Source organism: Emys orbicularis, chromosome 3, assembly GCF_028017835.1.
Source record: "Emys orbicularis isolate rEmyOrb1 chromosome 3, rEmyOrb1.hap1, whole genome shotgun sequence".
NCBI lineage: Eukaryota > Metazoa > Chordata > Testudines > Emydidae > Emys > Emys orbicularis.
In genome coordinates, this window is record NC_088685.1 from 19,540,764 (window position 1) to 19,564,044 (window position 23,281).

The 23,281-nt window shown below is 46.7% G+C and overlaps 1 protein-coding gene across 1 annotated transcript in view; it reads right to left on the minus strand.

Moving 5' to 3' along the window:
- Positions 1–18,287: 18,287 nt before the first annotated feature.
- Positions 18,288–23,281, minus strand: part of LOC135876763 (protein eva-1 homolog C-like) — a 308,253-nt gene continuing 303,259 nt past the window's right edge. Inside the window, exon 8 of the mRNA XM_065402099.1 lies at positions 18,288–18,658. Within this exon, the coding sequence (XP_065258171.1) occupies positions 18,288–18,658 (371 nt within the window). The remainder of the gene's footprint in view (positions 18,659–23,281) is intronic.

Below are 23,281 nucleotides of genomic sequence, written 5' to 3' on the forward strand. Positions count from 1 at the left end.
ATCTGAAATACAAGATCTGGCTACTGAATAAATAATAGCGCAGTTTAAGGTGGCTTCACAGTAGAAGTGTGATATGAGGAAAGCACTAAAGGAGGACAGGTAGAGCTTGCTGCAGTGAGCTAGAGAGGGCAGAGACAGAAGTTAGAGAGGGACTAGACCTGTTAGGTCATTTTATCCATCCTCTGCCAATACAGGATTGTTCCCATCCAGTAAAGCTTCCAGAGCATTGTCCAATCCAGTTTTAAATGACTAGCAGGGGTTCTTCCAAATTCCACCACAGCCCTTGGTGAGCTGTTCCAATAGTTAATTACCTTCACTGTTAAAAATGTATGCTTTATTTCTAGTCTGAATTGGTCTAGTTTCAAATTCCAGCCATTGGATCTTGTTATACCTTTGTCTTCTAGATTGGAGAGCCCTCTATAACCAAATTTTATATAACCAAATTAGGGGGGAGGGATAGCTCAGTGGTTTGAGCATTAGCCTGCTAAACCCAGGGTTGTGAGTTAGACCTTAAGGGGGCCACTTAGGGATCTGGGGCAAAATCAGTACTTGGTCCTGCTAGTGAAGGCAGGGGGCTGTAGTCAATGACCTTTTGGGGTCTCTTCCAGTTCTAGGAGATAGGATTATCTCCATATATTTATATTTATTTATTTATTTATTTTAAATTTCTGATCCCCATGTAGGTACATCAAATCACCTTCTCTTTGATGAGCCAAATAGTCTTTGCTATTTTAGTTTGGACACCGCATTCTCTCACTTCCTACCTTAAATTGTTATTTACAATAACAGAGGTATCTACCAAGTTCAGGACCCCATTGTGCTAGGTACCGTACATACCTATATTGAGAGACAGTCCCTGCCGTGAAGAGTTTATAATCTAAACAGAGGAAACAAGCATAGAATGGGAAGTATTATTATCTCCCTTTTTACCACTGGGAACTGAAGCTCAGAGAAATGAAGTGATTTGCACCAGGTCATATAGGAAGGCTGTGTAGAGCTGAGAATTGAACCAGATCTCTAGCATCCCAATGAAATGCCTTAAGCATAAGGCCAGTCTTGACACTTCTCACCTAAGAGATGGGTCCATTTCAGTAGTGGGAGATGAGTCCTGTACATGCATAGCTGGTAAACACCATTGAGAACCCCCAGGGTATCATTATAAGGTTATACCTTTCCTACCTTTTGAGCAGATCTTTCCATCAGGATTAAGAAAACCTGATGACTTGTAGGCTGGAAAACCATAGTACTTATCTGCCTGGAAAATAATGACTACATGTTATGTAATGTTTATAAAGCATCTCATGAAATGTTCATCACAATCCAATGATTGCTGGTAACCTATAGGGCCATTAACAGTTATTTTGCCAGCACTGTCAGAAGGCAAACGCAGAGAATGTGCCCCTTGGAACATAATGAACATACTGGTAAAAGATCAAAAAGAAAATTATTTCTGCTGTGCACAGTGATGCCATGAATAAACCCACTGATAAAATCTCAAACTAGACCCGCATGGCATAAGGAGTCGGGGCTGAGGGATGAAATGGTTCATGAGCTACAGCAGTCTGGCCTTTGGAAATATGCAACTATAAATCACATGCAAATATCTCTCTCAGCACAGAGCTACTAGGTTTTGAGACAGCATAATCTAAAGAGATGCTTAGTGCTCTGTGGCAAGCTAATCAATAACCCCACCCTGGCCTTGTGTTCGTCAATATTTTATATAAGCAAATGGATACTTTATCAGCATTTAAAACTCTTTTGTACTAAGTAGTCTCATTGTACACAAGAATGCACCTGTGCTTTCCTCTTTCCCAAAGGGACAGTAACAGATTTAGAGTTCCCTATGGAAACCAGAGCTTAACATTACTTTTCCACAGCATCAATACATTTAATATGTCACTGGTATTTGCTAACAGTTATCCTGGAAAATTCATCCCAGAGTGACATTGGCTAGTGTTGTTCTTAAAATGCATCCTGTTCTGCTTCTGCCTAAGCTACATATTTCTCAGTCTTCTCCCCTAATGGGAGCATGAATAAAGACTCCTTGAGAATAGAAGCAGTGTGTGTTATGAGGCCTCAGTAAATATGTAATGGTGCACAAGTGTAAAGTATTATTAAATTAAGTCCATGGCAGGCGTGGGAAAAGAATGACAAAAGAATCTCGTACTTAGAAATGGCTGAATTGCTTTTGCTGGAAATCAATTCAGCCCGAGGCAGGCACCTGGCATGGGAAATTTCAGCCCACATGTTTAAAGTTTGGTAAAGTTATAAACGACCGCGTCTTATAATGAGAAGTGCTAGGTAACCTTAACTATAGGCATCAGTAATAGCCCATACACCCATGCCTAAGCCTCTGACTGCCAGATGCTGGGACTGGATGCCAGGGGGATGGATCACTTGATAATTGCTCTGTTCTGGTCATTTCCTTTGAAGCACCTGGCACTGGCCACTGTCGGAAGACAGGATATGGGTCTACTTGGACCATAGGTCTGACCCAGTATTGCCATTCTTATGTTCCGAGAGAAATACAGCTGCCTGAGCAATAGTTTAATGATTTGCCTGGAAGGTTCGTTCATCCAGTTTATGGGTCACTGGACTGGAAGTTAAACAATAGGGGTTGTACTCCTAGCTCTGTCACTGACTGGCCTGTGACCTTGGGCAACTGACATCACCTCTCTGTTTCCCTTTTGTCTGTCTTAGATGTTAAGGTTTTCAGGGCAGGGACTTCGTCTTACCATGTGTCTGTACAGCATTTAGCACAAAGGGCCTGTGGATGTTACTGTCAAACAAATAATTATAGGTGGTGTAGCTGGTAGTTAAGATTATAGCAATGCCTATAGTTAAACTTGCCCTTAATTAGTGGACACTTTTGACTTTAATGGGGATAATGCAACCACCTGTTCTCACAGTGGTGAGATAAATTCATTGTTTGTGAAGCACTCAGCTGCAATGGGGGGAGCGATAGCTCAGTGGTTTGAGCATTGGCCTGCTAAACCCAGGGTTGTGAGTTCAATTCTTGAGGGGGCCACCTAGGGATCTGGGGCAAAATCAGTACTTGGTCCTGGTAGTGAAGGCAGGGGGCTGGACTCAATGGCCTTTCAAGGTCCCTTCCAGTTCTAGGAGATAGGATATCTCCATTAATTTATTTATTTAATGGGGATGGCACCAGGTATGCCTAGGAGGAAATTAATAATTCTGTATTCAGTGCAGGGTTTCAACGGTGTGTGGTAAATAAGGCCTGGAGCCACACTGTGATGGAGTGTACCTACCCCGCACTGGTTTAGCAGGGGTTAATCACACTCAGTGGGCCGAGGAGGCCACGCCCCCTTATTCATGCTGGGCATGCTCCAGCTGGAACCAGGATATAAAAGGGAGCAGCACAGCTCACTCTGGGCTGGCTGCTGAAGGGAGCAGATGTGTATTGCAAGCTCCTCTGAAGGGACTGCCAGAGCATCAGGATGCAGGGCTCCAGACAACCCCCTGCCACCCAGAACTGCCAAGAGAGGCGAGACAGTGGAAACCCCGGAACTATCAGCCTTGGAAGGATGGGAGGAAGTAGCCCAGGGGAACTAAACATTGATCCGGTTGTGGAACTGGGGTTTGACACAGCGTGTTTCAGAAAGATCCCTGCTGAGTTGGTGGCGGATATCCCCTCTTGGTCACTAGGCTGCACTGCCCTGCCCAAGAGGGTAGTTCTATAGACTCTGGCCACTGGGACACACTGCCCTGCAGCAAAGGATAGTCCTGTTGACTCTGGCTGCTGGGCCACACAGCCTTGGGAACCAGGGCTGCTGTGGTGGCTCGGGAGACTGGGCCACTTGGGCTGCCTAAGCTTTACTCTAATTCCCCCACAACTTTATACACCCTGCTGTAGTGTACCTACCTCCCAACACACACATTGAATGAGGAGGCTGAAACAAAATATTGAATGACTATTCATTTGCTCAATGAGACTGGGTCCTATTGGGAAAAAAATAGTATGTGATCATGTAATTAAAGGCTGCATCATAATGCATATGCAAAAGGGGGCTCAGCTAAGGTTGCAGAGGCAGCCTTAAGTCTGGCATTTCCTAACTTTTGAGTGATTGACTTTGCAACCTTAATGATGTTCTTTTAACACAGTTATTTTTGGATGCAGTTAATAATAATAATTTGCCTCAGCACAAGGCAACACAAGAGGAATGTGCTGAGAAGATTTTTAGCAGTCCTTCATTTTGTGTCAAGGGTAGCTAAGGCTCTGCTCAAAGGAGGGTGTGCATTGATATCTGCAAGGTTTATGACAGAGGAGATAATGGAAAACCTCAAAGGACCATGTAAAGCAGTCAGGGTGTTGATAGACACAGTGCCTAATTGGCTGGCAAAAGAGGTTAAGAGGAGTTAATGGACAGGTGCTGGTCTGAATTCCTTGACAAGCTTTGAGAGGTGGAGTGCTGTACATGACTGGAGTGAAGACACAGAATGCAGCCGGAGCACTTTCCAGCATCTCACTCTTTTTCAAGGGCCCAGAAAGAAGCAGTAGCTTGCCCTGTCAGCACCAACCCAAGCTCTTCTCTTGGTTTTTATTTCAAATGTCGCTTTGTCCATCAGATTTTGTGGCTTCTCACTGAAGCAACCTGTGGAAGGGTCACATAATGTGACAATTCTCACCAGAGCATGCTTGCTGGCATGGGTGTGATTGCATCACAAAGTAGCAGCTGGAGCATAGAACATAACAGACCTTATACAAACCAGCTAGTGAAGATTCTCCTTCGGGTGAAGTGGTTCTGAAGCTGAAAATCCTGGGTTCTAATCCTTGGTACCACACGCGTACGGTTTAGCCTATAAGACCAAAGAATTTCCCCAACCTGAATCAGGTGGAATGGTCAGAATCTCAAATTTTTGCAAACTGAAAATTAAAAAAAGAAAAAAGTCCAGATCAATCAAAATGTGTCTGTTTTCACCATTGTTATTTTTTTTAAATATACTTAGCTAACATTTTGAACATGAAAACCAGCATTTTTTTTTTTTTCAAAAATGGCAAAACAAAATGTTTTGACAATTTTGCAACTTTTTTAATCAAGAAATTTGGCAAAATTGAACTCTTCCCACAAAGTTTAAGTTTTCACACACTGGCCTTCATTGGAAAGTTCCTGACCAATTGTAGTTACAAACATGGAATACTAATGCAGGTCGCTCAATAGTATTCATACAGAGCGCTGCATAATCCCACAAGCATCAGGGATAATTTAGCTGATGGCACGGTAATATGTGCAGTATGGTTTTGATACAGACAGCAGCAGATTAGTTGTACCAAAACCAAAGGCTTCGAAAAAGGATGTCAAGTGTAATATCGGTTTTGCATTTAATGAAGGGAAGTGTTCTCATTCCCCTTGCAAATTCAAGCTTTGCTGTAAAATGCCCACACTTCCTAGAAGGGTAGGGGAAAGGTGTGGGACAGGAAGGGACTTTCGGGGTTACTGAGCCCACTGTCCTATCACAGACAACCCCCTCATGTAATCCTATTAATAAACATATCAAACTCCATCTTAAAACACAGTTAGGTTTCTTACACCCCTCCCTGTTATTCTTACGGGAAGGCTGTTCCAGAACCTGGTAATTTTAAAATCAAGACTGGATGTTTTTTTTTAAAATGCTCTAGTTCAAACAGGAATTACGTTGGGGCGGTTCTATGGACTCTGTTATATATGCAGGCAGCCTAGATGGTCATAGTGGTCCCTTCAGGCCCTAGGAAACTTGTTTGTTTTTTCCCTGGAATGGGTGTATGAGCCACACAGATGGATGGCTAGCACCACTGCCTGTGCATTGCTAGTGCCATTTACTGTAAGGAAGTAAATATACTTTACTCAGATGTATAGGGCACCTTCCATTTTTACAGTCTTCCGATAAATATGCATGCAGTCTGTCACGTACCTAGCTCTGAAATGCAGGAGCCCTACTGCAACAACAACGTTAGACAACAGTTTAGGCAGAGAAATAAAAAAATATTTTTCCAGCTGAAACTAGAGGGGCAATTTAAATGAACAGAAGGCAGTTACCTCTGCGGGATTTTTTACTCAGGATACCAGGTTATATTGTAGCTTTTAAAGTCTACAAATGGTCAGGGACCTCCACATTACTTCTGATCCAAAATGACTGTGTAGCCCACTGGTGAGTGTGTGTTTGAGCCACAGAGACTATGCCCTGGTCTACATTTTGGGGGGGGGGGAAAGGGAGGATCGAACTAAGTTACGCAACTTCAGCTACGTGAATAACGTAGCTGAAGGCGATGTACTTAGATCAACTTACCGTGGTGTCTTCACCGCAGTGAGTCGACTGCTGCCGCTCCCCCGTCGACTCTGCCTGTGCATCTCGCAGCGCTGGAATACTGGAGTCGAGGGAGAGCGCTTGGGGGTCGATTTATCGCGTCTAGACTAGACGCGATAAATCGATCCCCGCTGGCTTGATCGCTGCCCGCCGATCTGTGGGTAGTGTAGACATACCTATGAGTCTGTTACAGCCCCCACTAGTGTGCTTTAGCAGCTCATAGGTTTAGCTCTGGAGATCCCTGGTTCCAGCCCCAGTGTATTGGTCAAGACTGCAGCCATCACAATAGCACCTCCTGCAGCCCAATGAGCCTTAATATCGTGCTCAAGCACTGGGTCAGTCAGGAACTCAGTCCAAAAACTGACCCTACAAGCCACAGCAAGTGGGCTGGAAGCTCCAGTCTCCCTTATGTCCCTGGCTGCAGTAGCAGGCACTACGGATGGCTCCTCCCCACTCCACAAAGAAATCTGGCTGGGGGAGCTGTATTCTCTCTCCCTCTTTGCAAATATGCATTTAGATATTCAGTCTGCAAAGGGCGTTGGGATACTTCATCATAAACAGAAGTTGTGCTGCATGAAGAGACCAGCCAAGGTTTTCACAGTTGATTAGGGATTTTTGCATGCTCACATTAAGATAACCTAAGGATGCCTGATTTTGCAGAAATTGCAGTGCCCTTACCCTCTGAAAATCCAAACCCTTTGAGGTGTCTCAAGGTAGGCACCTAAGGCAGTCACCACTAGTTGCAGAATCTCAAGCCAATATTATTAGCAATCATTGCGAAATGATTTTTTTGTCAGCCACAAAAAAAGCTTACCTGCCAAATCATTTTTATCTCACTTTCCATGACGAGGAGGACGCTCCAAGTGTCGATGCAGGATAATCAATACTGACTTGGGCGGCTACTGTTTTATGCTTAGGCTCATGTGCTTGGAGATTCATTCACTGCTTTTCTGCACCTGGCCTTTTAAAATAAATCAGAACTACACAAATGTCGTCCTGGGAGTCAGATACCTATGACAGGAACGGTTCCAAACACAGCAGCAAATAGCTTTAGTATTGGCAAATACTGCAGTATGGTTTCTGTAAGGAAAAGCACTTCATGCAAGGAGCAGTATAGAAAGGGTGTTGAATGCCTTCTGAGCACACAGCCTCCTGGGTGGTCTAGCAGATGCCAAAAATGAAGGCGCTGGATGGAAGAGACCTAATTCTGTCCCTTTTAAGCAATTCATTTATTTAAACAAAAGTCCCTTTACCCAGAGAATGTGGCTAGGATGGTTCCACACCAAAGGGGATTTTAAAGAACTTTGCAAGAAATGGAATGTACAAATCACCAGCGTTCTCAAAGCCGGAGGATGCTTTTTTCCAGAATTGCCACCACATCCACAAAAAGTGCTGCAGGGAGCTCACATTGCATTTGTGATGCAGAAAAACATATTATTCAGAACACAACAAGGAAATAAGCCAGTCGAGACAGTGCCCCTTCGGGAGCTGTAAAGAAAGGTTCCTTTTTATTTGGAAAGCCCACATATTTTTAAAAATGCCGTTTCCCTTTGACTGTCATTACGGTTTATATTCCTATGTGAAGTTGTAATAGAAATAGGCACTTTCTCATAGCACTGAGGAAGAAATTTGCCATCTCTCTGCTTTATTTCCGTTACTTGTTTCAACTATTTGTGTCGTTAGAAAATGTTTGCCTTAAAAAAACAAAACCCTGTTATCCAGCAGAAATGATTGAAGCTCCAAGAAGGTACCAAAGAGGCAATGTTTACACTTGGCAAAGGACCCAGGCAAAAATGTCCCCTTCATAATAAGTGTTTGCCTTGCCCTGTTTCTGCTAGACCATTCGAGCTCACTTTGTTCAGCAATCATCCAATCTTGTTTTGAACAAACTCTATTTAACTTTTCATATAAATGTGGTTGTTCTTTACCCTCTAGACTTCTATTTATTTTCCGGGAAGAAAATAGGAACTGACAAATGAACTCATGGAAAACACAGGCCAAATCATCTGCTGTGATTGTGTACCATCTGCTCAGCAATAAGAAAGGGAAAACATAACAGGTACTTCTCAGCTGGAATAGAGAGACAGAAAACAACAGACTCTGGCAAAATGGTCTTTTTGGGACTGCAGCTGCTCAGATCTGCCAAATTTAAAGGCATGCTGGGAGGGAAAATCCTATAAGAAGGCAACTCTGCAATGGGAAGATCCATTGTATCCTCAAAGAAAGATGGTGCAGAAGGTGGTGCACCCGTGTGTTGTATATTATCATTGTATTGTAGCCCCTCCACCTCCTTGGGTAGGTAGATAGATGGCAGACATGAAAACTCAATAGACTTCTTAAGATACAGTACTTACCTCTGGAACTGATTAACATTTTTCATTTTGAAACATTTTTGTCCATTTTTTTCAAAAATGCATTTTGTGGAGAATATTTAGGGGTTTTTTTAATTATCCAATTTTGATGGAAAAATGAAAACCGCTCGGCTTTCAAAACTGAAAAGAGTTCAGTTTCCAGTCTTGTCTCCCTTATTTTTCATTATGTCTCAGAAAATGGCGGAGGGAAAAAAAAGGGGAGAGAAGACAATAACTTCAAAATGTTTTGTTGTTGTTGTTGTTGGTTTTAAATCAAACTATCAGCCACAGTTGAAAAAAATCTTTTGTGAAGATTTTGTACAAACCTGAAAACGTTTCCCATTTTGTGTGTGTGAGACACATGCTGTTATGGCAGGTGGCGCTGTAACGCCTGCTCTTGCAAGTTGTCTGTATTAGCGTGCTGTGCATCCAGCAGGAGGTTGCCCTCCTCATTTGGTCTCTGAGCAGAGTCTGAGGCAGAGTTGCTCCCTGGGAATGGGGCAGTGGCGCAGGGCTGAGATTGCTGAACCGGGGGATTGCCACCTCTGTTCTGGGACTGCTGTATATGTGTAAATAAGCAAGTTTCACTTAGCACATACCCAAACTCCACATCACTGACTTCTCCTCCACTGGAAAGCTAACCTGCAAGGCCCTGATAGCTACTGCTGCTCAGCAGAAGGGTGACACTGGTACTGGGAGAAGGGGCAACAACGCTTACTTGGTCTTGGTCTTGATTGGTCTTGATTGGCTCTAATAGCTATCAAGGTAATAGCCACCTTATACAGAGATATTGGGAAGTAGGGATTGTTTCCTCTGTGGCATCACTTCCTTTCATCCCTGTGGACTTAGGAATCTGTGCTTGGGGAATGGTGGGGCTGGCAGGATGAGCCCATCAACTATCCCCAGGAATCTGCGGAAACATTTTGCATGGAGCACCTCAGTGCTGTAGAATGCCTCCTGCTGGAGAGACCAGGGGCTGCAGAAGGCTGGAGCCCCCCTGGCTGAAAGCATCCTACAAGGAAGGTGCTTTCCTACAGGACTTTCTCACCAGTTCCAACCAAGTCCGGCTCCATAGCGATCCAAAAGCTGGGGCCATCTGGCAGTACCCTGCTGAAAAGGACGCTCAAATGGTTAAGGTACAATGGTTAGACTACTACAGTGCTGAGGCCGCAGCCTATCGCGCTGATCAATAGTGTTTCCTTGTACTCCCCCATCGGTCTGTCTGTAGCCACCTGCTGTCTCTTGTCTTTTACTCATATTGTAAATTGTCTGGGGCAGGGACCATCTTCTTGTTCTGTGTTTGTACAGCACCTAGCACAATGGGGCCCTTGTTTATGACTAGGGCTCCTAGGGACTACAGTAATACAAATAATAATGGACTGGGACTCGGGAGTTGTGGGTTCAGTTCCTGGCTCTGCTAAAGACGGCCTGTGAGACCTTTGACAAGCCACTTCGTCTCACTGTGCCTCAGGTCCCTATCAGTAAAATGAGAACAATATTTCCTTTTCTTCCCCCTCTCCCCAACCTTCTTGTGACAGAAACTGACCGTCACGTACATACCTAGCTCAGCTGCAGTGCCTGAGTCCCCTCTACGAATGTCGTCCCTGTGCCCCAGTCCCGCATCTGTAAAAGGGGGTTAATAGCACGGCCCTGCCTCTCCGGGGTGTTGTGAGGATAAATACATTGAAGATTGTGAGGCACTCAGACACTATGGTAATGGGGGCTGTACAAGTGTCGAAGGGACATAGGGCAGGGCCTAGTATGAATAATAATCTATGCCCTGTGTGAAATGAATGTTGTGAGCTCAATCCGTTCCTAGCAGACAGGTGTCCATGCTATCGCATTTGGCCCCTGCTCCTGTAAGAACAACTTGTGCAGTGGAGAGTTTTCAGGGTCTAGCCTGAGATTGCCCAGTTTATAGCTCAGACAGTCTAATGCAGGCAGAGGAGCCAAGAGCTGAACTAGCTTGGCCACTCAACTACCCCTTCATCTCATCAAAGGAATCCTCCAAGGCAGAGGTGAAGCTTACTAGGGGTGAAAATTACACGGCTGCTGCCTGGGGAGCTGTTCTCTGGAAGGGTGAGTTCAGGCTCCATTGCTGCTAACCTGGCATTTTTCACTCAAAGAGTGAACCTCTTCAGGCTGTAGGTATTAACAACAGTACATACTTCAGTGATGGTATAAACAACCAAGCAAAGCCAGCAGGGAATGCTGTTCTCAGAGAGTGACCTTACATGTGACAGTCCTTGAGCCAAAGACCTTGGCTGTATTAAAAAATATACGAACAAAGGGTGGAGGAACTAAATGAAGTGGGGTGGAGGCAGGGAAGAGAATGGTGAGGCGGAAAACCTGGTAATTATAGAGCATGGAAAGAAGCCAGTATCTTGAGATTTTGGTTTTTCAGGGGCTGCGACACTAGTTCAGAGCAGGTTGTTAAACATTCATTGTGAGGGAGACCACAGTAACATCTATGAGCGCCGGAGGCTGCGTGAGAACGTATAACACGATTAACGGCTCGAGAGGCCTTAGAAACTCATGCAGCGAGAGAGGAAACACCCATTCCCACAGCATCCTGAGCATATGCTTTACATTCTGCTGAGCTGCTGGCTAAGCAAACTTGCTTTATTTGGGTAGCCCCTGGTGTGCTGAGCACCATGGCAGTCAAGGGGTTAAGTAGAGCCAGGGAGAGTTGAGGAAGGGAAAGCCAAGCCTCATTAACTCGCTGGAATTCTTTGAGGATATTAACACCAGCGTGGACATGGGAAAGGCAGCAGACATCGCATTACCTAGCTTTTCAGGGTACATTGAACAAAGTTCCCCATCTGAGGTCAGTGCCTCGAAACTGGGATGACCGTGTGAGGTGGGCATGACTGTGGCAAATCCAGAGGGGTGGGGAATGAACAGGAAAAAATAATGAGTATGTAATTGGAACCAGTCTAGTGTTTGTATTCAGCAGCAGGAGGGAGGGGGGCTGAAAGCCAGCTAATGAAACTGTAAACCAGTGGTCCCAATACTTTTTACCTCATGCCCCCCCTTATCCCTGTCGCGCCCCCTGCCCCACCCCCCAGAGTTGAGGCCAGGAGTAGGCCATGGCTCCAGGGGGGTGATACAGACAGGGGTAAGGGAGCCGAGGCTGGACCACAGGTGGGGTGACACAGAGCCCTGCATGCAGGGCCAGGAGCGGAGCCCCTGGGGGTGCTGCAGCACCCCCCACACCCATAGTTCCCATGCCTATGTTTGTAGTCTTGCCAGACACGTGAATGATGGCACGGACTGCAGGCAAATAGACTGGACTTCAGTTTGACTACTGGTGTGACTAGTAGTTTGCAAGATCTAACACATAGGGCTAGTGTCACAAAAGGACTTAGTTACTTAAATCCCAGAATCAGGCCCTTCTGGGATTCACAAAACTCCCGCTCAGCTGCTGCTGAACATTTCAAGTGCCTAAACTTGCTCCGCAGTTACATTTTTGCAGTAAAAGTCCCCTAGGTGCCTATGTTTCTGCCTCTGAGCATGCACGCTGCTGCTCCACTCTAGGAGTCCAGATGCCTAAGCCTCAGAGCGCTGCACATACCAGGGGGCAGATGGGTGTTCCCTCTGCCTAACTTGGCTACAGGGCCATGGGCTATTCCGATGTGGGCCTCCTTCACTCGCGCCTGTTGCACTGTGGATAAATTATGAAAGCATCATTGGGCCAGAGAGCACATGAGAAAGCATAAGCATGAGAATGACTCTGTAGCCTGCGGGTGAGTGCAAGAATGGGGAGTGAGAGACCTAAGATCCAGGCCCCCTCCTCCAGGGCTTTTTAAAACTATTTATCTACAGTGGAACAGTTTAGACAGGAGAGAGACCTACATCAGACCATCTCAGAGCCCAGCGGTTACAGCAGATGCCTGACAGGTGGCAGACCCCTGATCAAAAGCCTTCTGTCCCTCAGGGGCAGGAGGAATTGAACTGGGTGTCTCCCCTATCCCAGGTGAGTACCCCAACCACCGGACCATCCCCTGCAGCTTCTTGTAGCTACAGCGTAGGTGCCAAACTCCAAGACAGGGTTTGCAGCTGAGACGCCCAAGTTCAGAGAGGTGCCTCCATGCAGCTAAGACTTCTCCCTCTCAGAGCTACGTGCTTGACTTGGCATCTCCCCCTGACTAGCTTTAGGCATGGAGTCGCATAGCATGCTGGCTTTTGTGAATCCCATTCTGACCCCTGTCTCTCCCCATTCATTGTGTAGGGAGCCTAGGCACCTACCTCAGGCTTTGTGATTCCCAGTGATTTTCAAAGGGCCTAAAAGTTAGGCACTGTGATGCTTAGTGTCACCAGACCTAGTTTTAAATCTAGCCCCGAATTTCCATATTTGGTGATCACGTTGAGCTCTGGATCCGTGCGGGTAAAGCCAGCATTCACATTTATGAAAAGGCTACAACGCTCCATTGGTTTCAGTTAGAGACCCCTCATTGAATTGTTACTATGCCAAGGAGCAAGAAGTTCTCAGATGAGTTGGTGAGAGGTACACACGGTGTCCTAAAATACTTAACTAGTAAATGGGGTGCCATATTCAAACATAGTGTTTATGAGGCCCCCCCAGCACCACTGTAGCTGTGCCCCTCACAATCTGCAATGTATTTATCCTCCCAGCACCCCTGCGAGGTAGGGAAGTGCTTTTATTCCCATTTTACAGATGGGCAACCGAGGCACAGCTCCGATCCTCAAAGGTATTCAGGCAGCATTGATTTCAGGGGTGTTAAGTGCCTAAATACCTTTGAGGCTCTGGGCCAGGGAGAGTGAGGGACAGATTTTTAAAGGTATATAGGCCCCAAGGGTGCAGCTAGAGAGCTGTTGGGACTGTCAAAAGCCTTTAACTGTGTTTGGGAGTTAAGCACTTAGGCCCTTTTTAAGATCACACGAGTCACCTAGCTGCATCTTTAAGCACCTAACAACTTGGCCTTATATGTCTTGTGCAAGGCCACACAGGATGTCTGTGGCAGAACACGCCTTCCCGAACACCCCGGTGCATTGTCTGGGATGTACACATTGGGAGAGGGCAGTGCAGGGGGGGACATGTTGGAAAAGAGAATACAACCAAAGAGGCATTACCTTTTCTATGACCGCCGCCATATTCAGGTGCATGTCCCTTTAAGAGCAGGAGAAGCCTTTGCTAGGAAAGATTCTTAAAAGTGGGGGCATGGCCCTCCCCCATTTAAAAAAGGGGGACAATGGCTCTTCCCCCCCCCTCCCCTTTGTTCCTATGAGGAAGAAGACAGCACACTGAAGTCGGCAGGGACGCAATGGCGGGGGAGCACCGGGCCCAGGCTCCCTCTTTAGCCACTGGCTGACATACCAGCAAAGCCCCTTCCCTGCTGGCCTGATGGCGGGGCGGCCAGGTCAAATTTAAGTGGCTTCTCTAAGGGCAAGTCTACATCACAGCTCTACATGGGCGTAGCTGTGCCGCTGTAGCGCGTCTGGGGAGGACGCTGTGTGCCGATGAGCGAGCGCTCTCCCGTCAGCATAATTACTCCCTCTCTGCGAGAGACGGAAGCTATGTCAGCAGGAGAGCATCTCCCGCCAGCATCGCGCCGGGGTGGACAGCGCTTCGGTCGCTGTAACTTATGTCGTTCGGAGGTGGGGGATCTTTTTCACACCCCTGAGTGACATAAGTTAGATTGACGTTAGCGGTAGTGTAGACCAGCCCTCAGAAATCTGCCACCCAAGGCAGCTGCCTACTTTGCCTATAACCAGTGACATGTTTTTGCCCTTGCATCTGCAATGGCTGTTCAGACCCATGGCCGGCCAGTCCAGCCTCCTGTTGCTTGAAGTCACGAGTGAGACCAGCTGCAGTTGCTCAGCTTGGTTCTTATTGGGCAGCTGCTGTGAGAGGGCAGGTGTGCTCAGCCCAGCTTTAACCTATTTTCAATCAGCTAAAGGAATGTCATGTGGCTGCTTAGACCCCCAGCTGGTTCAGACCTCGCAGGCAAAGACATTAATCCCAGAAAGGCTGTTGGATGCATTCAGGTGAGAGTGGTCTAGCATGAAAGGTAAACCCTTGCAAATGTGGGCCCAATCCTGCAATATACCAAGTGCTTCCTGGGAGGGGCTGTGTGTCCTCAACTCCCAGTGACTTCAGGGGGGGCTAAGGGTGCTCGGTGCTTTTCATCACCATTTCCTTTATCAGCACTTTGCAACAAACACAGAGAGTGGAATGGTTGAACGCTCCTAAGTGATGCCTGAGCACCAGCCCCTTAAGGTATGTCTTCACTGCAGAGTTAACTTGGGTGATTAGCACCCCGGTTAGCCTCGCCCAGGTGTGTAGCTACATTGCAAGCTAAGCCACTCTCTGATTCTTTCCCAGTGAATTGTGGGAGAAAAAACAGTTACTCACCTTCTCGTAACTGTTGTTGTTCAAGATTTGTTGTTCATGTCCATTCCAATCAGGTGTGTGTGCGTGTGCACAGTAGCTGGAAGATTTCCCCCTAGCAGCATCCGTCGGGTCGGCCTGGGCGTTCCCTGGAGTCGCACCTCCATGGCACTCAATATAGAGCCTGCCGACCCGCCACCCCCTCAGTTCATTCTTGCCGGCTACTCTGACAGCAGGGTAGATGGGTGGCTATTGAAATGGACATGAACAACACATCTCGAAGAACAACAGTTACGAGAAGGTGAGTAACCATTTTTTTCTTCTTTGAGTGAAGGGGACTCGTGCATATACTCCCTGTGGGTCAAGCCACCACAGGAGGGAGTTGAGTACTGGGCGAGGCAGGGTTACGATCATGTCTAAGCTGTCCCATACTGGCCGCCATGGATGATGTCATGCTTAGTGCTGGGGCTGTCGGCACCGAACGTAGTGCTGATGTCAGTATCGGCGCCGGAGCCGCTGTCAGTGCTGGAGCCGCTGTTGGTGGCGCAGGAGCCACTGTTGAAGCTGGCGCCGGTAATAGCGGCAGCACCGAAGCTGATGTCGGTGCCGAAGCCGGACCTGAAACCGGAGCCGCCTCTGTCCTAGGGGACTATGGGAAGTTCCAGCTAACCATCTTTGACAGTAAGAAGGAACTGAGGGGGTGGCGGGTCGTCAGGGCTCTATATTGAGCGCCATAAAGGCGCGATTCGAGGGGGCGCCCAGGTCAACCCGACGGATGCTGCTAGGGGAAAAATCTTCCGGCTACCGTGCACACACCTGATTGGAATGGACATGAACAAGCACTCAAAGACGAACTTGTCTGTCCTTCTGGGGCAAGTATGGGAAGGCCTTGGCAAATTATCAGCATCTGAGTGATTTAGTCTGCGTCCTCACTGCAAAGTGGGCAGGCTACCAGCCCAAGTGGAAGCAGAACCCCAGCTCTAGCCTATACCCAGATGGGCCCTATGGCCCAGGTTCAAAGTCTCACCAAACTGGTGTGAAAGGGTTGTGTGTGTGGACAGGACGGAGGAGATAGGAGCAACACCAGAGTAAGAACCTGAGTTAATGTGTTCACTGCAGAGTTATGACCCAGCTAATAAAAACTAGCACATACTATTCATGAAGCACTAAAATGTGCTAATGAATATTAAGTTTTTTTTTTTTTTTAAGTTTCTCAAGTTTATTAATTTAACACTGGCATCTGTCACTATCAAGCACCCGGCAAGGCTTGGGATGTTGGGGTATATTCAAAACACCTTGAAATCAATGGAAGTCGCTCCACTGACTTCAAGGAGCTTTGGAACAAGCCTTTATAGAACTGATCCATAGAGCAGTTGTTCATGGAAGCAGGCACCACTGAAGTAGGTTGATGTGCTCAGAGAACAATGGAAAAGGGTGCGTAAGGGTGTGAGAGGAGCCCTAGGCATGGATAGGATTTAACGGCTATTTAGGGTATGTCATAGAGTTTGAGGCCAGAGTGGACCACCTGATCATGTAGTCTGGCCGCCTGTATATCACAGGCCACCATCATCACCCAGCATCAACACACTAAACCCACCCACCAAAATTAAACCAAATATTGTGGCTCACAAGAGATTAGGCTATGAAGTGCCACAGGCAGGAAATAGGAGGGACTGAGGTGTAGCCCTGCAATGGCCGGGAAATGATTGACATATACCCAGATAATCCTGGCAGCGATTCCCACCCACACGCTGAAGAGGAAGACAACCTCCTTCCTCAAAGTCACTGTCAATCTAACCAGGGGGACAATTCCTTCCTGACCCCACATATGATTATCAGTTAGACCCTGAGCATGTGAGCAAGAACTAGCTAGCCACGCACCATGTTTGGTGCCACCTCAGGTAGAGAGAGAGAGAGAGAGAGAGAGAGAGAGAGAGAGAGAGAGAGAGAGAGAGTGTGTGTGTGTGTGTGTGTGTGTGTGTGTGTGTGTGTGTGTGTGTGTGAAAACCCAAGTTAAAAGCCAAGTTGCTGTATCTTCACTGCTTTTTTAACGTGCGTTGACTAACCTGAGTTAAGAACACACCTTCCTTTGCAGTGTAGACGTACCCTTAGACCAGTGGTGGGCAACCCGCGGGCTGCAGGTTGCCTACCACTGCCTTAGACACTTGCATCAGCTTTGAGTGGCTGCAAAAGCTTGTTGTTCTTCCAAAGTATCTTACTGCAGCGAAGCATGAGCCAGGAGCAAGGATGCAAATTAAAATAGATATAAACAACGCAGAGTTTATTTCGCATTTATTTCCCATCCTGCTGGCATATTTGACCCATTTCATCCCCATTTTCCTCTTGTAAATACAAACCTTTTCTTTTCTTTTTTTAATAAAATATATAAAACATTGTGCATCACTATCCATGGAAAACTGTAGTTTAACAATAAAAAAGAATAAGGCACATTACTGTGCAGCCTCTTCAAATATATATATATATATATATATCAATTCAAAACAAACAAAACCCCTTTCAACCTCTTTGAGGCTGTTTAACATTTCACTGATCACTGACACATCTCCTATAATACCATAATTTCCCTGGTGGGAGCAGGCTGGTTTGTGGGGAAGAAGAGAGGGAAACATATTTTTAAAAAAGGATTTTATCCCTGAGGTGTCAGTAAAAAAATGCTGCCACTGAGAAGCAGATTAAAACACCATCTTAAATAACAGGACACACTGTTGAACGTCCAAGCACCAAGATGATTTCATGGCATAAGAATCCCCACATCTTATAAAGTCACAAGACAGTCACTCATCATGCGCTTGTGCCTCCCTCCCCATGTTATCTTTCCTTTAGCGGACACATGTCTCAGTTTGCTTTTGATTCTCCTGAAATCTTTGGGGAAAGCAGAACACTGATGGTTTCCCTGGCAAGCATGAGAGCAGCGTTTGTACCGTAGCATGTTCAACTTCCAAGAGCTGGGGGAGGGCTTTACTTGCATGCCTCCCACCCACCGTTGAACTACACCAAGAAGAGAAGCTGGCATCCACCTCTGCTGTAACCAGACTGATTCCAGAGAGAAAATACTGGGGGGTGATTTCCTGGTGTCGGTAGCAATATGTCAGGGAAAAGGGGAAGGTGAAAGCTTTATTGCTGTCCATCCACGCTGCTCCAGATAGCCCTTCTGAAAGGAAAAGGGGAGACTCCAATGTAACACTCCTTTCCTCTCTCTCCTCTTTAGCAGGCCCAGGAAGACCTAGGCTGCAGTACCGGCCTGTGGGATTTCCCAACACTTAGTAGTAGCGGTTCAGGCTTCTGGTCCCCGGAATGTCCGGCTGCCCATTCATCCATATCTCCCGGATGATGCGCTCTCGCTCTTCCAGCCTCTGAGCCCTCTCCAGCTCCTCGGCCGAGGTGAAGACATTCATGTTCAAAGTCCTTTCGAACCTGCGGTGCCTGCGGGCCGACAGGTCCGAAGTGGTGTCCGAATCATCCTCACTGTCACTGCTGTCGCTGTCGCTCTCCGGCTCCCGAGGTGGCTTTTTCCCCGGGGATTGCTTGCAGTCAGTTCGGCAGGACACCTTCAGCACCAAGGCCAACAGGGTCAAGATGAGTCCGATGCATACCCCAGAGACGAAATACAGAGCGGCACGCTCAGGATTTTCTGCAAGGAGAAAAGAAATGATTCTCAGAGGACAAGGCATAAAATAACTTGGTCACACGGGGCAGCTGCACAAGTTCAAACAGAACAAGTTTCTACGGAGGTTCAGATCGTCTCCTGGTTTCATGATGGTACTTCCAAAGCTTACACTGCATCACCCCAATGGAGTCAAGGGGATCCAGTGGTAGAACATGTGCCTGAGGCATTTACTGCATACACACCATGAGCTACTTATGTCCTAAAGCCATCCAATATTTAAAGGAGCAGCCCACCAGGTTAAATGCTAACTCCACTGCCTATGTGCCTATTCAGCAAGCCGCACAGTCGGCAGTGACTAAGTGCACCTTTCTGTCCCATACATTATTGGCCAAGGAATAAAGATGATTATAAAGCTCTAATGCTTCTGTCTGCACCTTTGCACAGCTGAAATGGCAAGCCTTGCACCAAGGAAGTGGGAAATGATCTATTCTTAGCATTCATTTGCTTATCTAAGGCAAACGTGCTGGCTTTCTGCCCAGACCACAAAAATGTACTGCTGATGTGAGACCCCAAAATACATGGAGCCAGGGCATTAACTTGACAGATTCCGCATAAAAAACGTTTCTGAGAAGATATAATGAGACTTTGAAGGATCCATATTGTATTTTAAACTGTCATCTATATTTTTGTATTGCTTATGCATTGGATTTTGTAGACGTGTAATTATGATAATTTCTATGGGCTGAAGCACCTTGTCCCATTTAAGTGTTATAGCAACAAAGCAGTTGATCCAACAAAGGATGAAGATGAACTAGGCAAAATAGCTGGAGCCAAATTCAATCCTGTTAATTCAAGTCGGAGCCCTGCATGGGAATCAAACTTTGGGGACAGATCCTCAGATCTGGTGCAGCTCCATTGAAGTCAGTGGTGGAGCTGTGACATTTTACACCAGCTGAGAATCTGGCCTTCAGGCTCTGGAAGATGTCTGTCCCCTTCAGGCCAACTCTGCCTTCACTGGATCCCATTACACCCTTAGAAATGAGAGCAGAATTGGGTCCTCTAGGTCTGGTTCCCTTCAAGTGGAGTTTTCAGAAGTCAAGTAGGAAACATCCCTAAAACCACTTTAAGGAGATTTCTAGTGTGTAAAAGCTGGGGGCATTATTGGAGGTGTTTATTTGGCTGAATCAGTCCTGAAGTATATAGTGGGGGATGGGGCATACCCCATTTGTAAATTCAAATAATACATCCGATTTCAGTCTTGATCTCAACGTAATAATCTCAAGTCCATTGCATCTAATACTCCCTTGAAATATGGGGCCACAAATTAAACAACAGAGCATATTTTTAAATGCTCCATAGCATCGGACCGTGAATCTGGGTTTGAATGAGGTTAAAGGTCACTGCGAAGGCCAATACCTGAAGATGCCCATGGCACAGCTAGAGCAAGCAGTAGGGGGAAGAATCCTGAACAGGAACTTGATCCGGTGTTTGATGTAATGTGACAGGCATACTGCCCTTTATTCAGCATGAAGCTTTGCAATACTTTCCCCGCTGCAATAAAAACCATAGCTCAGGCCCTCTTCAGTTGCCTCCATCAGCTTCACCCCCTCACTGTCTGGATCCAATTTAAATGTCTCGTCTTTGCCTTCAAGGCCCTATGCATTCAGGTGCACCTGCATTCAGGTGGCCACTCCTCTGCTTCTGTTTCTACTCACCCCGCCCCCGATCCCCTTCACTCTTCACAAGCTATGAGACCAAGTGCCCACTTTGTGCCTCCTCCTTTCCTATCTCTGGGCCTTCTTTCAAGCTGCCCCATCTACCTGGGCCCCGCTACTTGATCCAGTCCATCTGCTTCACTCCCTCCCTGTTCAAGCCCTTTCTTAACACCACATTTCTCTAAGGAGGCTCATGAACCCGACCTCCCGCCATGGGGTTCTAACTTACTGAAACAGAGACGCGAGAGCAAAGATATTTCAATCCATGGAACTGACAAACTGGGTGCTGAGTCTCACTGTTCAATTGCACTGCTGTCTGTTGCTGCTCTGGTACCCTGCTTCGTTTGTCAGGTCTCTATTTCGATTGCTCTTTGGGGGCAGAGAGCTTGGGTGAAATGCTAGTAAAATTGCTATTGACTTAAATGGAGCCAGGATGTCACCCTTCGTCTTCATCCCTCCCTACAAAGCACCTGACCCTGCTGCTGGCACTACACAAATAAACAAAAACAGGACGAGATTAGAGATTCTTTAGGACTGGGATTTTCAAAAGGGCCTAAGGGAGTTAGGTGCCTAACACCCATTGGCTTGAACATCCCCGAGTAAACTGCTCCATCCCATCCCATCCCATCCCATCTTCCCTTGAAATTGCCTTTTGGGTTGCAGGATCCAGGTGGGTTGTTATTTTGTGCAGAAATTAACTTCACCCCTAAACTTTATTTTCAAGTGAACACACAGAGGGCTCCGAGGACTGGAAGAGAAGGGGTTAGCTGGGCTGATTTGCACTGGCCGAACTTGCTTATGGTTTGCCTAATCTGTGCCTGGCTAATATGATTAGACGAACCTCACCTGTAGGAACACTAAATTCACATACACGTACAGGCTCATTTTTAAAAATATATACATGTTGCATCATCAGTTCCCCAGCTCACTCTTTTGCCACAATTCCTAAAAAGCAGCGTGTGGCGCCTGGAATGGACTGAAAACATTTTTTCTCTTTCCCTTTTGCCAGTTTCCTTCTTTCTTCCACACTCACTTTCTCCGCCGTTATAGCAACCATGGGCAGCTAGTGAGAGAGCTGAAATTAGATTGCTTGTTAGCCAGTAATTTTTCATACACTACACACAACTCTAAACAGACAGTCCTTCATTCAGTACCAATGCAGTAATTGAATCTTTGGGCTCTGCTGGTATTCATGAGCTATATTAGATAGGCCATCAGCATTCTTAAATGCTGGACACAAGCTGGACTCCTTCATTGAACTGTAGCCCTGCAGACCTGGCATTTATCAGTTTATATGGCCAACCCAGTCATACAGCAACTATCCTCCCAAAGCTTGGGCCTTTTTGCACAGCAAAGGGGCAATTTAGGCCAACAACATAGTTCTGAAACAGCTAAATCATCGATGGCCAAGATTCTGGATTTTGAAACATGACTAATAATTTGGGGCGCCTCCATTTTTGGGTGGCCAACTTGAGACACCCTAAAGGGTGGGGGCTAACTTTCAGAGGGTGTGTTTTCAGCCTTTCGGAAACTCCGGCCTCTTTTAAGGCATTTCAGGTTTGGCAGTCGAACACGAAAGCACCCCAAATCACTAGTCATTTTTGAAAATATTATTAGTATTATTATTTGTACAGTGGTAAGAATCAGGAGTGTCAGTAGGTCATGAACCAGGACCCCACTGAGCTCTCTGTGTGTGTGTGTGTGTGTGTGTGTGTGTGTGTGTGTGTGTGTTAGAGTTAGAGTTAGAGTTAGAGTTAGAGTTAATAGGAAACTGCACTATCCAGGACATTAGACATGAGTGACTTGCTTTAAAAATTGAACAATATAGATCAATCCTTGACAATCTTAATTGAGGGCCATATTTTGTGGTCTTTCGTCAAGCAGAATTCCTCTTATTGAATACAGACTCACAGCTGTTGCCCTGAGAATGGCCACACCTATGCACTTGCAGTCTGTTAAGTGTAAGGGGCTTTTTTCAGAGCAGTTTCAGGGTGTGAGTGCGGGGAGGGGGATGGACTTCAGACTCTAACTACGCATTTAAAAATAAATGTGCTCACTGCAACTTTCCATATTGGGGGGGGGGAGGGAGGGGTCCTCTGACCCACTGGCTGGAAGAAAAGGGGCATTGTCCCTTTAAGGGCTCCCCCTACAACAGGGGGAAGGACGGGGAATGTTTGCAGAGGCAGACAGGAAGGGCAGGAAGCAGTTGGGGCTGGGTCAGGAGAAGGTCACTGCACAGTTCAGGTTCAGACTGCCTGAGTGCTGTAAGCATCTGTTGGCTGTTTAGTGAAAGGACTTGGTAGTGTCAGTCCAGATTCCAGTAGGCAGATGACAAAGCACAATATCAGACTGGGCACTAATTGGCACACCTGTTGCCAGGCTACAAGGACCGTATTAGCACAGGGAACCGGTTCCGGAGTGCCTGAGACCCAGCTCCTCAAAGGCACTCAGGCGCCGAGTTCCAACGGGTTTCAGGGGCAGTTAGGCCTCTAACTACCTTTAGGGAGCGAGGCCTCAAGGGACACAGGGCTTGTCTACACCTGCAGTGCTGCAGCAGCACAGCTGTGCCACTGTCGCACTTAATGGAGATGCAACCTACACTGATGGAAGAGCTTCTCCCGTTGGCGTAGGTGCTCCACCTCCCCAAGAGGCGGTAGCTAGCTCGATGGGAGAAGCCCTTCCGTCAACATAGCGCTGTCCACACTGGAGGAAAGCTCAGTATAACGATGTCCCTTAGAGGTGTGGATTTTCGTACTGATACCGCCCATAAGTTCCTAATGTAGACCAAAGCTGAGTGAAATTCAGTGGGATTTCGGCTCCCAAGTCACACAGAGCCCTTTTGAAAAATGTTGCCTCAGAGACTAGGTTTGCCAGGCGTCCGGTTTTCGACTGGAACGCCCGGTGAAAAAGGGACCCTGGCGGCTCCGGTCAG